Source organism: Gadus chalcogrammus, chromosome 10 (assembly GCF_026213295.1).
Source record: "Gadus chalcogrammus isolate NIFS_2021 chromosome 10, NIFS_Gcha_1.0, whole genome shotgun sequence".
Classification (NCBI taxonomy): domain Eukaryota; kingdom Metazoa; phylum Chordata; class Actinopteri; order Gadiformes; family Gadidae; genus Gadus; species Gadus chalcogrammus.
The window spans coordinates 14,800,033-14,815,877 of record NC_079421.1 but is presented as its reverse complement, the minus strand read 5'-3'; the positions used below and the strand labels follow the sequence as shown (position 1 = coordinate 14,815,877).

General features: G+C 47.4%; 1 protein-coding gene across 3 annotated transcripts in view; it reads left to right on the top strand.

Annotated features, from left to right (window-relative positions):
* unc5a (unc-5 netrin receptor A) overlaps positions 1 to 13,430 on the top strand; it is a 123,117-nt gene extending 109,687 nt beyond the window's left edge. For all 3 annotated transcript variants that reach the window (XM_056600858.1, XM_056600861.1, XM_056600859.1), the window contains 4 exons: positions 5,343 to 5,492; positions 8,602 to 8,766; positions 9,160 to 9,338; positions 12,935 to 13,430. In XM_056600858.1, coding sequence (XP_056456833.1) covers positions 5,343 to 5,492; positions 8,602 to 8,766; positions 9,160 to 9,338; positions 12,935 to 13,100 — 660 coding nt within the window. In that variant the 3' untranslated portion in view covers positions 13,101 to 13,430. The remainder of the gene's footprint in view (positions 1 to 5,342; positions 5,493 to 8,601; positions 8,767 to 9,159; positions 9,339 to 12,934) is intronic.
* Positions 13,431 to 15,845: the final 2,415 nt, after the last annotated feature.

The window sequence follows — 15,845 nt, the reverse complement described above, 5'->3', positions numbered from 1 at the left end:
TGCTCATTGATTGCAGTCCAAACCTGTGGTCCACATGCCAAGATGTCCGTCACGTGCACTCTCACTTTCCCCCTGCTTTCATGTCCCTTTTACGCCCGTCCTGTCCGGAGACGAAAAAACGAAACGGCACAATAAAAACAGCAGGCCGTACGGGCGCGTTCTGGAACCATCCGCTCCCGTTAAGCCAATTAAGAGTGTATACACTTCAATTCTTTATTTGGAGGATATTAAAACGACATTAGCGGTTAATTGATGGCGTAGCTCCTTGACACCCCTCGTGGCTGTTTGTCGTTGTTGTGGAAACATTCCTCTCTCTTCCCTTTGTAGTGTCAGCCCTGTAATTAAGCCCTATAAACTCATGCTTCATGACTTCAATATTCATGTAATAGGGATAATGGCTGCATCTTTTCTCCTTTTTATTCTCCTAAATCGAGATAATGTGTTCCTATTATGGGATGTGCATTCGGTGGAAGGTCCTCACTCAGTGGAAATAGCGGCCCCTAATTTCTTTTGAGTTGTCAAATTCTTTCCCATTCTCCCGCTATTGTTCATGTTGCGTCTTAAATTGGGGCTTCACCGGTCTTCACTAATCTGCATAAAGTGTGTTATTGTTCATATAATTGGCCTGATTTACCCCATCAATAACCGGTCCCGAGTGCGGCATAGTAATTGCCGACATCAAGTAAAACAAAAAAGTCAGCTTCATCAATATGCCCGGCTGAAAATGGTATCCACGCAATATTTTCGTCATTTTTCCGTCTTCTGTTATTTATCGGGCACTGCGGTGCCTCTTCTCCCCCGTCTTCTACCACCACAGCGGCCATTCATAACTCGTCGCTCGAGCTCCTTCTATTCGTGGTTATTAATCAGACTTGACTGTAGCGGGCACAGCCACTGGACCCCGAGACTGATAGACTCTCCGTCAGAGGAGGAAAAGCCTGTCGTGTCTCGCTGACAAATGCCTAGATTTATGGAGCCCATAGAGACATATAGTACCTACCCCACCCCCGCGTACACACAGAGGCATGAGCTTCAAAAGAGCAGCTCCCAGAATGGATAGTCATTATGAATGGAGACTTGTTTTTGTTTTGGGCGCCCCTCTATCGTTTTTTGATCCACGGTCGTCGGGGGAGGTGGGTGACGGGGAGGTTATGACGATATTAAAGCTTCGAAGAATCTCGGCGCCGCTCTGCCCCCTCTCCCCGGACGCCGCGTCTGCCTCGTAGCCCTGACTAATTAACTGATTAAACCGCAGCTGGGCTGCCTGTCACATCCAGTTCAGACACTCGTGGCTTTGGGAAGTCAGCTGAGATTACTCGCGCGCCGCGAGCCAAAAACCATAAACATGTATAATACGTGACCTTGCGTTTTAACGGCAAAATGTCACGACGCGACATTTTGCCCGAGTTTAGGACGTTTTGATCCGGGGGCTTCCGACGTTTTCCCCGGGCCTCCGTTAATACTTGACGTGTTTGGACTTTATGTTTTTCTCTTTTTTTTCCTTGGAAGCATCCCTCTGGCCGGCTGTTGGGCTGTAAGAGGGCGTTTGGTGCACCAGCTAACCTCTTTCTGTCAGCGCCAGCCCGTAGAGATTAGCTCTCCCCCCAGAGTGTCTCTCTTGTTGTGGTCCCCGGTGGACCGGGAGGGGGAGGGACTCTCCAGTCAGGCTCATGGGCACAGCGCAGAGCCCAGCCTCGACTGAGCCCCGCGCAGAGGGGATGAAGGAATGAGGAGGAGGAGGAGGAGGAGGAGCTTGGAAAGAAAGAGCACAAGAAGGGGGGGGGGGGGGGTGTTGGCGGGTTTGAGGAGGGGTTGGGAGAATGTGGAAAACTGTGGCCATGATTGCAGTAATCCTGTTATCGCTTTTGCTTAAGCCGGCCACTCTAGTGACCCGCAGACACAAATGTTAAAGTCGCCTTTGTCGTCCCCCGCTTCTCTTTCTCAGCTTCCCCTCGCTGTTTCATCCATCTTGCACCGCCTCCCCCCCCCCCCTCTCCCCCTTTCCTGTTTGCCAGCCGCATTGAATGTCAGGGGGTGGTCTTGGCCATGCCTGCCTCTAAATCCACAGTCTCCACGCACACACACGCAGACACACACACACACACACAGACACACACAGACACACACCCACCACAGGCACCATCTTTAATTCCGTCAGAACAAAAGGGTTTTTTTCTCCGACAGGGCCGAGCTCGTGGACTTGTGGCCCATGCCATGCATCTTAATGTCCTCCGTGTTATCACAGGGTCACCGTGCAGCGAGCCACGAGTGGCCCTTCACTCCCTCTCCCCCTCTCTTTATCGCCCAGCGCGCGGAGGCCACTCTTAGTTGGTGATTAATTCGTGATTTGATAGCGCTGATTCAAAGCAGGCCGTTGTTTTCCCCCGCAGAAAGTGTAAATAATACGGTCAAAATGGGCATCTCATCCATTAGCTCCCTCACACACTGTCATCGGCTGACGGGATAATGGGGCGTAAAAAGGGCCATTACTCTTTCAGTCCCAGACATATGCTGCGTCGGAGCCCCGACACACACACACACACACACACACACACACACACACACACATGGCTCACACGAACATCACACGCACACACACACACACACACACACACACACACACACACACACACACACACACACACACACACACACACACACACACACACACACACACACACACACACACACACACACACACACACACACACACACTAAACCCACATGTCTCACATACACACGTCACACAGACACAATCCCACACGCACCTCCTTTCCCATGCACATGCTCACAATGACACACAGTTTTGCCACACACGCAAACGATCATGTGCGTACACACACGCGTCTGACACACGCACACACACACGTCGGATATAGAGACGGAAGCACATGTCTCACTCTTAACACACATATAATCACACACATAACCATTCCCATACACACTCTCGCACCAAAACGCAGATGTGCCAATGGCAGGGGGAAAAAAAGTGTATTATCCCACCTGCCCGGCCCGCATCTCAAACTAAATAATTCAGTGTTTGTATCCGAGAGAGATGAAGTATGTTGCAGGGCCTTGTTTGGAGTGTAAATCTGTCGCACCGGCTCTCGAAGAGTGACCAGTGCTAGAAAGCCGACTTAGTATTCATGCCCACTAGCCAGAGGCTGCTAATAGGATAATTGGCACTCGACTGTCTTCCCCCGTGTTACCGAGCCCGCGGATCCACCACTGGGTCAAAGTCCCGAGCAAAGCACCGCCGGTCGCCATTTGCAATGCTAATCGGCGCTAACGAATGATCGCACTTAAGAAGTGGTTAAACCGAAAAGCCTCTGCAGTGAAAAGCAGACAGGAAGTGCCTTTCATGTGAGAAACATGCGGCGAGTGCTGGGAGCACGCTCGGCCCGCCGGTATTAACTCTGTTAGAAAGGGGGGCACTTTCATTTGGGAGCCGTTGTTCGACCTTTCCACTCTGAACGGGCCTTGGTTAGCAGCTTAGGTTTCCCAGAATCCTGCGTTTCCGTGCGCTTAAGACCGAGAGCGAGCACGTGAGCACTGCGTTTCGAGCAGAATACATTTCACCTGCAAAACCCTCCTTTGTTCCAACTTACACATTCCGTGGCGTTTATGCGGGAGATGGAATATGCTAATGGTGACAGCATGCACACCTCATGGCAAACAATCCTCCATTTGAGCAGGAGATTAGAGCCAGGCAAACACGGTAATTAGTGAAGCAGTGAATTGGATTCACAGTCCAATCCAGGCGGGGAAAACATGAAAACGGCCCATTCCAGGGAAAACGGCAGCAAGACAGGTAAAGATTCCAAATGGATAATTAACAGCTTCCTTTCCAGTCCAATTGGAATTGGCTACGTTCCGTTTCTGGGAAAGGGTGCAGAAAATTGAATCAGTGGAGTGCAAAGATAGAAATCCCTGCCGTTCTCCATTTTAATTAGACATCTCTTGCTCGAGTCATACCGGTGACAGCCCTGTTGTGGGCATTGAATGCACTTCAACATATGGCCATTATCTTTTCACACATCGCACAGCCTCTCTTCGGAAAATGTGTCCAAAGTGCCATAGCATATACAGTTCTCTCTCTTACTCTTTCCCCTCGCCACTTGCCGACTTTCCTCCTCTCTCCCTTGCTCTCTCTCGCTCTCTCTCTCTCGGTTTCTTGTTCTCTCTCTCTCTCTCTCTCTCTCTCTCTCTCTCTCTCTCTCTCTCTCTCTCTCTCTCTCTCTCTCTCTCTCTCTCTCTCTCTCTCTCTCTCTCTCTCTCTCTCTCTCTCTCTCTCTCTCTCTCTCTCTCTCTCTCTCTCTCTCTCTCTCTCTGAAAGCATGTTTTCCTTCTTTTATGAGAAGGTGATCATGCTTTATGTAATTCTTTAAAGGTCATCCCTTAGTTCTAGCTTCGACTTTCAGGCTTTTAGATTTCCCCTCTCTTGTAACTGGCTCCTGCGATCAGAGAGGGTTGATGCCGTGGTCCTGGGGTGGTTTTGAATCCCGACGGGACCTGGGCTTGCCATGAAACCAGTAGCTGAAGATAAATTGATAGATCAGTGGCGGGGGGCACCGGATGTAATCATCCCCTCCCAGATGGTCAGTGGGACGGCAACAAATGGTCCAGTGAGCAGGTCCCACAGAGATTAAAACATTAAGCATGCATTTACAAATCTCTCCTGGCACGAAAACAAAGATGAAATTAAGGAGATTCGCCATGCGAGAACAACGAGCGCTTGACTAATGGCTTATTCACTTACTCCATCACAGCCCAGGTAGCTAGTAGGCAGGCCTGCCTTCTAGATTTGCATGCTAATGCAATTCCGGTAACCTTGGCGCACGCTGGCACACGCACAGGCACACACACACGCGCACACACATACATAGGCACACACACACCGAGCCAGTGTAGTCATGGGCGGTGACCTTGATGTGACATTTGATAACCGATGTGATAATGTAGTCCAGTGTGCAGTGGTCATTTGCAGTAACACCAGGTGTTTGTTCGAAGCCCCCCCCCCCCCCCCCCCCCCGGCCCTCTCTTCCTTAATGTGAATGTGCCTGTGTCCAGACATGTGGCGGCTCGTCAGTTTGAATGTGTGCACTGAGCATGCATTAGCCACACATGTACCAATGGTTGTAATCGATGCATCCCAATCACCTTGGATGGTAGAATGCAGAACGGACAGAACTGATGGATCTCTTTATTTCTCTCTCCCATTCGCTCTCTCCATCCGTCCCTACTATTCTCTCTCTCTCTCTCTCTCTCTCTCTCTCTCTCTTTCTCTCTTTCTCTTTCTCTTTCTCTCTCTTTCTCTCTCTCTCTCTTCCCCCCCCCATCAGGAGGTGATGCAGATGGAGCGTCAGCTCGGGGGACGTCTGATAGATGAGCCACACCTCCTCCTGTTCAAAGACAGCTACCACAACCTGCGCCTGTCCATCCACGACATGCCGCAGGCTCACTGGAGGAGCAAGCTGCTGGCCGGCTACCAGGTGCGCACACCGCCCCCCGGGGTCCCTGAGTGGGTCACAGGGGTCACTTCAAATGCAGAGACGCCGCAGACACACACAGAGATGGAACAGATTGGCTGGCTCCTCAAGGGTCACTTTGGTTCACTTTGGTTCATCGCCTCCCTTTGACTATTTATCCAGCTCATCCATTTTGGTTTGTTTTTCAAGATTGTTTTTTGATGATTTGATCGTTTGTTGTTGTGATTACTATTTTTATGATTGTTATTTTTATCATTATCCTCAACACTAAAATAGTTTTTATTAAATTAAATTCATAATTAAAATACTTTAAAGTCACCCAAATCCAAACTGGGAAAGGTTTTCATAAATTCAAGGTTCAGGACGCTGTGAGTCCACCATCAAAGTCGACAAAGAAAACATGTATTCAGTATGATGAAATTCTGTTTATAAACTATTTGCTCATCAGGAAGTAATATGGCGTGGGCATAGTGTCACAGTCGTTCTACTCAGAATTATATGTTGTCCCTGACAGTATTTAAAAATATTGAATACGAATCATTACATATCATTTTTACAAGCACATTGGCAAAGCAGGCCGCCCATTCATGGCATTGTCAAAGCTAATCTGAAAATGTCGGAACAACCAGAAGGGAGATTGAGTTGAGTATTTTGTTAATTTTATTTCAACACAGTTTTTTCACAGGGGTCACTCATTACACTAATTATGGGAACGCTCCTTTCATGAACTAGAGCACGGGTAGCAGACTTGTCTAAAGTAGTAATATGTGCCCTGGTACATGAAAGTGGTAGACCTATAATTAGGGTTATTAGTGACACCCTTGTGTCACCAATAACCCTCGATCGTATGATCGTTCAAATGGGGTTGGTGGGGGGCGCGACCGGGACAAACAGGATGATGTTTGTGATCAGGCTTATCATGACTGCCATTGGTCAATTAGTGTGAGGTCACTCCTTTGCCTACAGATTGACTGTTAATATTGCTTTGCACTAAACTGTTCTGGGTACCCTGAATGCCAACAACAACCAAACAAACATAAATAAACATACAGATTTTTGCTTCCAGGGACTTTAAACCCATCGCTTAGTTTCGACTGTACCAATGAACCAATAACCTGGTTTGACTTGGAATGCGAGTAAACCTTTTAGCCACGCACCAAGGCCTTTCTGTAGTGTTGTGTTGGTTTGTGTTGGCACGTTCGTCTATGCATGCGCGCCCTCATGGAAAAACCATACACTCCTATACCCTGTGTGCATTAGTGTGTGCAGTGAGCCCAGAGCTGCAGCGTGATTGATTATACCGGCTGCCCGTTTCTAAAGGAGGACCTATAACGGAGCTGGGATGAAATATAGAACACCACGTTAATATCCATAACTTCTACAACCCTGAAACTCCCCCACCCCCTCCCTCCAACCACTGTGGCGGTAGTAAGGATGGGGTGCGTGGAGGGAGGGAGGGGGGGGGGGGATATAGAACAGCTTTTTTTTGATGCAATGTGTGCATTGAGCACCAGGTCCCAAAAGAACCCACACACACTTACACACACACACACACACACACACACACACACACACACACACACACACACACACACACACACACACACACACACACACACACACACACACCTGCACAAATGCAGCAGTAACAATGCAACCGGAACAAAGGCTCATTCCTGTTCATTTGGACGTGTTACTCCCCTCTCAGCAGTGCGGTCAGAAAAGACCCTTTACACTCCCAGGGGCCCCATGAATACTTTTTTCCCATCTTCTTCTCCTTCTTCTTCTATAAACCCTGCTCCTTTCTCCGTTGTCCTTGTGGCTGGGTAACAGTGCCCCCACTTGGTCACCGTATGGAACTGTAGGACTGATCCGACCTATATTTATTTATTTAGTCTGGCTGCTGAAATGGTGGTGGATAGGGTGGTGTGAGTCAGGGGAGGCTGAGCTCTGGTTTAGCCAGAGTTACCTGTTCACCCTGGGGAGAGAGAGAGAGAGAGAGAGAGAGAGAGAGAGAGAGAGAGAGAGAGAGAGAGAGAGAGAGAGAGAGAGAGAGAGAGAGAGAGAGAGAGAGAGAGAGAGAGAGAGAGAGAGAGAGAGAGAGAGAGAGAGAGAGAGAGAGAGAGGGCGGGGGAGCTACACAGCGAGAGAGAGAGAGACACAGCAAGAGAGAGAGAGAGCGACAGAGAGAGAGACACAGCAAGAGAGAGAGAGAGAGAGACACAGCGAGAGAGAGAGAGACACAACAAGAGAGAGAGCGACAGAGAGAGAGACACAGCGAGAGAGAGAGACACAACAAGAGAGAGAGCGACAGAGAGAGAGACACAGCGAGAGAGAGAGACACAGCAGGAGAGGGCGAGGGAGCTACAGAGAGAGAGAGAGAGAAGGCCTTGAATAAATATTATCAAACCCTTGCTGCATATTTTTTCGAGAGGGTATCCAGTTCCACATAGTAATACTACTTGTGCTGATGTTAAATCAATAAATATATAAATAAATCACATATATATAGGCCTTGTTCGTGTCAGGGAATATTTGAGCCTGGCTTATTCAAGCTGGAGAGCTGCTGATTCAACCCAAGCAACACACAGTAAGCGCCTGCTGAAGCCCCGCCAAGGAACCCACTCATTTGCATTTATACAAACAAGCTGATTCAAACAACTTGCGAACAAAAGGAAATATGAATAACTTTTCCCCCTGTGTCTCCCTGAGATAGTAATGATGCATTACCTTCCGCTGTGCAAAACGCGATCGGCTCACTAATGACTTTAGACAAGTCGCACAGCTCAAAAGAAATTATTGATGGCGAAGAGAACAGTGGTTCGTTGTTTTTTTTTTCCACCCGCTCCCCTTTAACATAAAAGACCCCCGCCGTCACTTTTACTTTAACACGGGGGATATATTTAGCCGCCTAAGCCAAACGACGGCAGACACCGTCGGTATAATTAATGACGGCAGCGGAGCGATTGAAGCGGGCGGTCTTGTTATACCGTAATGCGAACAGGCAGCCTCGCTGTGACTGCCGCCGCGTGTGCGCGCGCACGTTCACAGCTGTTTTTTTTTCCCTTTTAATTTATTTATATATTTAATTTACCCCTTTGCTTTTCGACAGGAGATCCCGTTCTACCACATCTGGAACGGTTCCCAGCGGTACCTGCACTGCACCTTCACTCTGGAGCGCCTCAGCCTGGCCACCTGCCAGCTCAGCTGCCAGCTGTGCGTTTGGCAGGTGGAGGGGGAGGGCCAGAGCTTTGGCCTGGACTTCAACATCGCCAAGGTAACCCCGCCCGCTTTGGCCCCGACCCAGCCAAAGGGCTGGGCTCAGTGGCGTCAACTCAATTACGCCCACACACAATCTACTACCCGCACAGATTCACACATAGTGTGGCGGTGGTGTGGCACCATGGTGTAACCATGGTTATGTCTTTGTGGACTGATGGACTGTCTGTGTGTGTGTGTGTGTGTGTGTGTGTGTGTGTGTGTGGGGGGTGGGGGGTGGGGGGGGGGGGGAGGGGAAGGGGATACAATAGCTTGCAAGTCACCTGTAGCCGATCAATTAGCAAAGATGCCCGCCCGATCGTGGACTTTCTCGGACTGTTTCCACGGCTATGGATCCGATCGAGTTCTCTTCTTTCCACCCTGTAAACCCCAACCCCCCCACACACACCAGGACACGCGGGCGATGGACTCTGAGTTCCTGCTGATGGACAGCAGCAGCACGGCCCTGGCCGGGCCCAGTGCCTTCCAGATACCGTACCTCATCCGGCAGAAGATCTGCAGCAGCCTGGACACGCCCTGTCCCAACGGGGCCGACTGGAGGATGCTGGCGCAGAGACTCAAGCTGGACAGGTGGGTCTCCTCTCCCAGGGTAGGGGCTAGGTTACTATGACCTTTAGCAACTAGGTTACCATGACCTTTACCAAATAGACTATTATGACCTTTAGCAACTAGGTATCTATGACCTGTACCAACTAGGTCACCATTTCCACCAACTGGTCGCCATGACCTGACTAACTAGGTTACCATGACCTGACCAACTTGGTTACCATGACCTGTACCAACTTGGTTACCATGACCTGTACCCAACTAGGTTACCATTTCCACAAACTAGGTCACCACGACCTGACTAACTAGGTTACTATGACCTGTACCAACTAGGTTACCATGACATGACTAACTAGATGACTATGACCTGTACCAACTATGTTACCATGGCCTGTACCAACTAGGTTACCATGACATGACTAACTAGATGACTATGACCTGTACCAACTATGTTACCATGGCGTGTACCAACTAGGTTACCATCACCTGTACCAACTAGGTAACCATGACCTGACCAACCAGGTTCCCATGACCTGACCAACTAGGTTACTATGACCTGACCAACTAGGTTACGATGACCTGTACCAACTAGGTAACCATGACCTGACCAACTAGGTTACCATGACCTGTACCATCTAGGTTACCATGACCTGATCAACTAGGTTACGATGACCTTTACCAACTAGGTTACTACGACCTGTACTAACTAGGTTACCATGGCATTAACAACTAGGCCAACATGAACTGTACCAACTAGGAAAAAAATAATCCATTTATTTTGAGGGATCTCATTGGTCTAAATATTTTTTTTCTACCAATCAGATAGCTTGAAATGAATTCATTTTTTTCAACCGATCAGATCGCTCTAAAAAAAAAATCATGGCCCTTCAAAAAAGGGATTAAAGCCTTGTTTTATTGAACACTGTTAATAGGTTGATGTTGAAGTCCTTTAAATACACTTCCAAGAACGGGGTTGGATAATAAGCACTTAACTTAATCGTTCGCACCCTGAACAGTATTGAGATCATTTAACTGCATATGTTCTCAATAAATATTTATTCTTAACCAGTAATATCGATATGGGCTTTCAGTAATGTTCTTTGGCAACGACTATTAAAGATCACATCATTAAAGGCTAAAATGATAAAAACCTTACCGCGGTCAGTACATGGTGCCATATGGGAGATTCAGTCTGTTCAGACTGAATCTCTAAGTCTCTCACGAACCCTTTCATGGGAATAGCATATGTATAGATATCACAATATTAGACACTTTGAAAGTCCTCATAACACCATGATAATAAAATCGGTGATTCAGCCAAAAGATCAACACCAACCGTGATTAAAAAGTACGATTGGCTTACGTTAAGGAAGCATAACCCCTGCCCCCCCCTTACCTCGGTAAGAAACGGAGGGATAACAAGTTGGTCATCTGACCGATTCGTTCTGCTACATGTGAAACGTGGGCACGTTTGTTCTGAACTTGCGCAACCTTCGCTGATGGCCGAGCACTCATTTGCGAGGCTACCTCGGGGAAGTTCAATGAGAATTATTTATGCATCATTGTATTTCAGTTTCTCGTGGTGTTGCTTGTTCGAACAGAAAAGCAAAAGCTAATTTAACCCGTTTTTTATATGGATCACCGTTTATTTATTATTTATTTTTGAACGAGGTTACCCAAAAAAGAATGAGCACGAGGTCGTCACACCTAGCCCTTTATACCCTCTGCCCTACTTTGTGTTCTCTTTTTTTTGCAAGCCCATTTGCTCGTAAACCGACCGATAAAGGTTTAGAGGAGTCTGGACTCTGAGTACGGTCATTGACCTGCTTTGAAGAGGAAGGAGCTAGACACTGATCAATTACCCTTCAATTTAGCCTGCTTGTAATTGAATCAAACAGGCTCACTCAGTTTGTCCAATCATGCTTATCTCCCCAGGTTAATTATAGATCGGTTGGATGGCGGTGCGGTGGCAATAAGCTACGTTTTGCCCCACGCAATCAATTTTCACCGATATCTTGAAAAAAGTAACGACTCCTCTGTTTCTACACTGTCCGGTGGCCCCGTCATCCAAATCAACCCTGTGCTTCTATTCCAAAGGGCTCCACGGTGTGAGCCTTCTATATGCGTCTCCATTTCCCATGCTGAGCACTGTACACACACACACACACACGGACTCCAAATGTCGCCCATTCAAATTGGGACGGTAGCAACTCATCGCGGCGGAAGAACATTCATTTTTATGTGACTATTAAGTCACATAAAAGGAACTTTTTGACGGATATTGCATGCCGAAGCATTTTCTCATTCACATCTACGCAGGGACACGACGCATCAATGGGCACAAAAACGGCTAAAGCGCATTATATATTATCGGAGATTGTCTCTTTGAAAGACAAACATATTCATCAACTCCATATTTTAAGAGCTGTATTATTTATGCCCATGGCTTTCTCTGCACTAGCAAAACAAGATAGGGAGAGATGAAGGTCTCACACTCTAATCTCTGTGACCTTTCTCAAGGTAAAATCAAAGGACTGTGCCTTTCAGTACTTTTTTTTTATATATCTGCCCACCACATCTGCGCACACACACACACACACACAAACACCTTTACAAACACCTTTACAAACACACGTACTCACACTTGTACAAAGACCTACACAAACACAATCACACTATCACAGACACCTACACACACACCTACACACACCTACACACACACACACACACACACACACACAGACACACAGACACACACACAGAGAGAGACACTATATATACATACGTTCACCGGGGAGGACAGGTGTGCTTCACAAACACACTTTGGGGGCTAAGGCTTCAACGGGCCTTTAATACACTGGTGGTCCAGGGCGTCCCTACACGACGGATAAGCAGCCAGACAGTCGGAGAACAGAAAAAGGCCATTAGATCGAACACGTCTCTTCAGGCACCGCCGGGATCCATTCCCCCCCTCAACATCAAATATACAGCTGCCGGCACCTCTACTTTGTTGTCATTGATTGGATTCAGTTGCAAAGGTTGGCTTCCCAAGAATGGTAAAGGTCGCTTCCGAAGAGCGGACTTACGTCTGCCTGGGATGCACTAGGAGGGATTTAGGGGCAATTTCAACATCAAATGTGGAGGGAGAGTTATGGCGAGCCAGCTGGGCCTCGCCGAAAGGTTTCCAAATGAAAAATAAAAGAAGAAGTGGGTTTTGGAACATTTTGTCCAGTCTTAACCATGACGTATTTGCCTCTTCACTGTCCTTGTAGCATTGATGACTTCTGCAGTGTTCAGGTTATTTTACGACGTCGTATGCCTCCACAATGTGTTTCTTAACACTGACGCAATATCAAGGGATGAGGCAAAACCCACAATAGAGTAGAGCCCTGGTGGCTAGTGCGCATCGCTGCAAAAATCCCAAAGAACGACAACAAAATGATAGATGAAACGCTTTGGTAACAGGCTGTGTTTCAAGAAGCCACAAGTGAAGCTGAAATTGGCTGTGTGTGTACATAGCATGATTCAATATAAGCCTGCCTTTTGTTGTCTTATGTTCTTATCTCTCTCTTGCTCTCTCCCTCTCTTTCTCTTGCGCTCTCTTTCTCTCTCCCTCACAGACACATGAGTTTCTTTGCCTCCAACGTGAGTCCGACCTCTGTGATTCTGGACCTATGGGAGGCACAACATTTCCACAGCGGCAACATCAACCAGCTGGCCACCGTCATGGCCGACATCGGCAAACAGGAGGCCATGATATTCCTCGTCTCCGACGGAGAGTGCTAACCCAGAGGACGAGGAAGAGAAGAGCTGGTCCGAAGGAAAGAACAGACGACAGAAGCAGCAACAGCAACTGGACAATAACTGTACGACAACTGTTTCGGCAACAGTGGAGGAATAGTGAAGAAGTGCTTTTATATTGTTGTTATTGATATTATTATCGCTTGTTTGTCAAAACTGAATTGGGGATCTATGTTGGTTTAAACGAGAGAGCCCAAAAACTTGTCCAGTCTTGTTCAGAAAGGTGACCCTCATAGACGACGGATAGGAGCCTTCCTGTTAAATAGGAATCTCTCACGGAGAAGTGATGGAATTCACAAGCCCCCCCCCCCCACAAGCCCCCCCCCCCCACAAGCCCCCCCAAAAAAAAAATTACCCTTGTGATTGGAATGAAAGATTACCTACATATGCAGATATTCCACATATGGCTTGAGGGAAGCAATATGCCCATCGATAATGATTTTAGCCTTAAACATCACGGAAAGGGACGCGGTAAGATGTGGTGTGTACGCAGAAGAAAACTGCTGTACGTTGCAACAGAAAACATGCCTCTCATGCAGTCGGCTGCCTCGTCGGTTTTGAACGCGCCCCTCCTCCTCCTCGCTCTGACACATAACCCGTTCATAACAAGGTCATTGGGGCCTATGACCTCCCCCCTGCTGTGCACTCCGTGACGGCGAATGTGTGTGTCACACCCCTGTGTTTCTTTCACTGTTTGCAAACACAGGGGGCCGGGGGAGGGGGGGGTGTGAGGCAGTAGCGCGGCACAGACTTGTAGCTTGAAAAATAGATTTTATGTCACGCTCGGAGCGCGTGTCTCATCTTATTTGTTTTCTTCCTTCTCTGTTCGTTTTTGTTGTTTTGTTTTTATTTCCCCACAAAGTCAAGCCGGTATCACTAGTGTGATTGTAAGATCTTGATTCTGTTAGATTGCTTGGCAGATCGCGGTGTGCTGAATCGATGGCGTGTCGTCTGGGTCCGTTAGTACCCCAAACTCTCGAGGAGGGAGGGGGAAGGGGGGAGGAAGAGTGAGTTACTTCACTGAAGAAGCCCCGTCTCGGAAGCCATTTTTGTCTCTCAGAGTGTGCGACTTTGATGAACCCCGTTCATCTCAGAGCGAGCACTCAGCCCAATGCGTCAGACGGTCTTGTTTTCTGTTCGCCGCCGTCGTTTATAAGCGGAGCAACAAGGCTATAAAGCCTCCCTGGCTGCATTAATGCGCATCCCTCCCCAAGTCATTTCTACAATATAACATCTCCCCCTGATTACATTAATACTGTCGGGGAGAAGATGTTAAACATGAGACACAGCCAAAAGCAAGGAAATACTGCATTGCCATTTTTTAACACTCATTATGAATAATGCAGAGTGTTCGCCCCGAAGAAAATCTGCCCACAAATTATCTTTACCAAAATGATTAACATGCAGAAGGGGTTTCCAAGTCATGCCGCCTTATTTCATAATTCAAAAGGCGTTTATTGGTCTGAATCTCTTTGGTGCCGTTTGGCAGAGCAGATCACATGTCTACTTATGAATGTGATGCAAACAAAGCCTGCCTCTCGCAGCATGGGGCCCATTCCGCAACGCCATGCCTCTGCCAGTTGAAAATGCTTAAGAAGTCCTTTGTTGTTGCCTTTATTGCCAAGATAGCGAAAGTGATCCAGGATATTAATGCAAGTACACATACACACACAGACACACGAGCAGTTGGTTTGCTCTCAATCGCGTGGCTCATTTCTTACTTTCCTGGGTTTTATTTAGCATGGACGGTGCGGTGGCCACGCGTCCTCCGTCACACACACACATGCGCAGACCTCAAGGTTGCTTGCGGCAGCAGTGGTGTAAATGTCATAGGTAAAAAAAAAAAGGAGCACTTTTTTCGAATCAGCCATTGTTCTCAGCCCTTTCTCTCCCTCCCCTGCCTCAGGATTGCTTGTCTATCAAACGTTGGAACGAGAGAGAGCTCCCCGCCATTTAAAACGTCCACAGAGAGTCCTCGATCCCAGCGCCCGGCCCGCCACGGCCCCCACCCTCACTGACTATCAGGAGTGCGTTTTAATGATTGTCACGATGTTTAGAATGTACATTTGTTCTGTCTTTTTTTAAGGTGTGCAGAGAAATAACTTGAACTTTTAATTTTTTGTTTGTTTTTGCTCAAGTGCGTCGGGCTATACCAATTCAAACTATAATTATTGTTGTTATTATCTATTCATTTTACTTATATTTTGTAAAGTTAAGAAGAGTCCAAGTGTGAGCTTTGCGTCCCTCAAGTCCATCCAACATGATTCTCCTCGGTCAGTTCCAACGTTGACCACTACAGTTGATATGTCGAACATATTAGACACTATTAGACATGTTGTAGTCCATCCCACACCAAATCCCCTTTTTCCATGTCGTTTTTGTAGAAGAAGCATCCACTAATTCCTTTTTTGGGATCAACACAAACAAATGTCACCTTGAAAACAAAGCTTTGCTTTTCTCTCACACGTAATAAGTCATCAAATATGTAAATAACTTTTTCTATTCTAGCTCTGTGCTGTCACTTTACATATTGTGTATCAGCATAATTGGTAACCAAAGTTGAATGAATACCAGTTGAGGCTACTACAGGCTTATATTGTATTCATGTCTATGTCGTTTCAGCATTCTGGTTCCGTTGGCGTGTAGCGCGTAGCATCTGCCTCTCTGTCCCTGTGTGTCTTCTCTGCTGCACATCTTATCACACAAAAAACCCACGGCTTTTGTACGGAA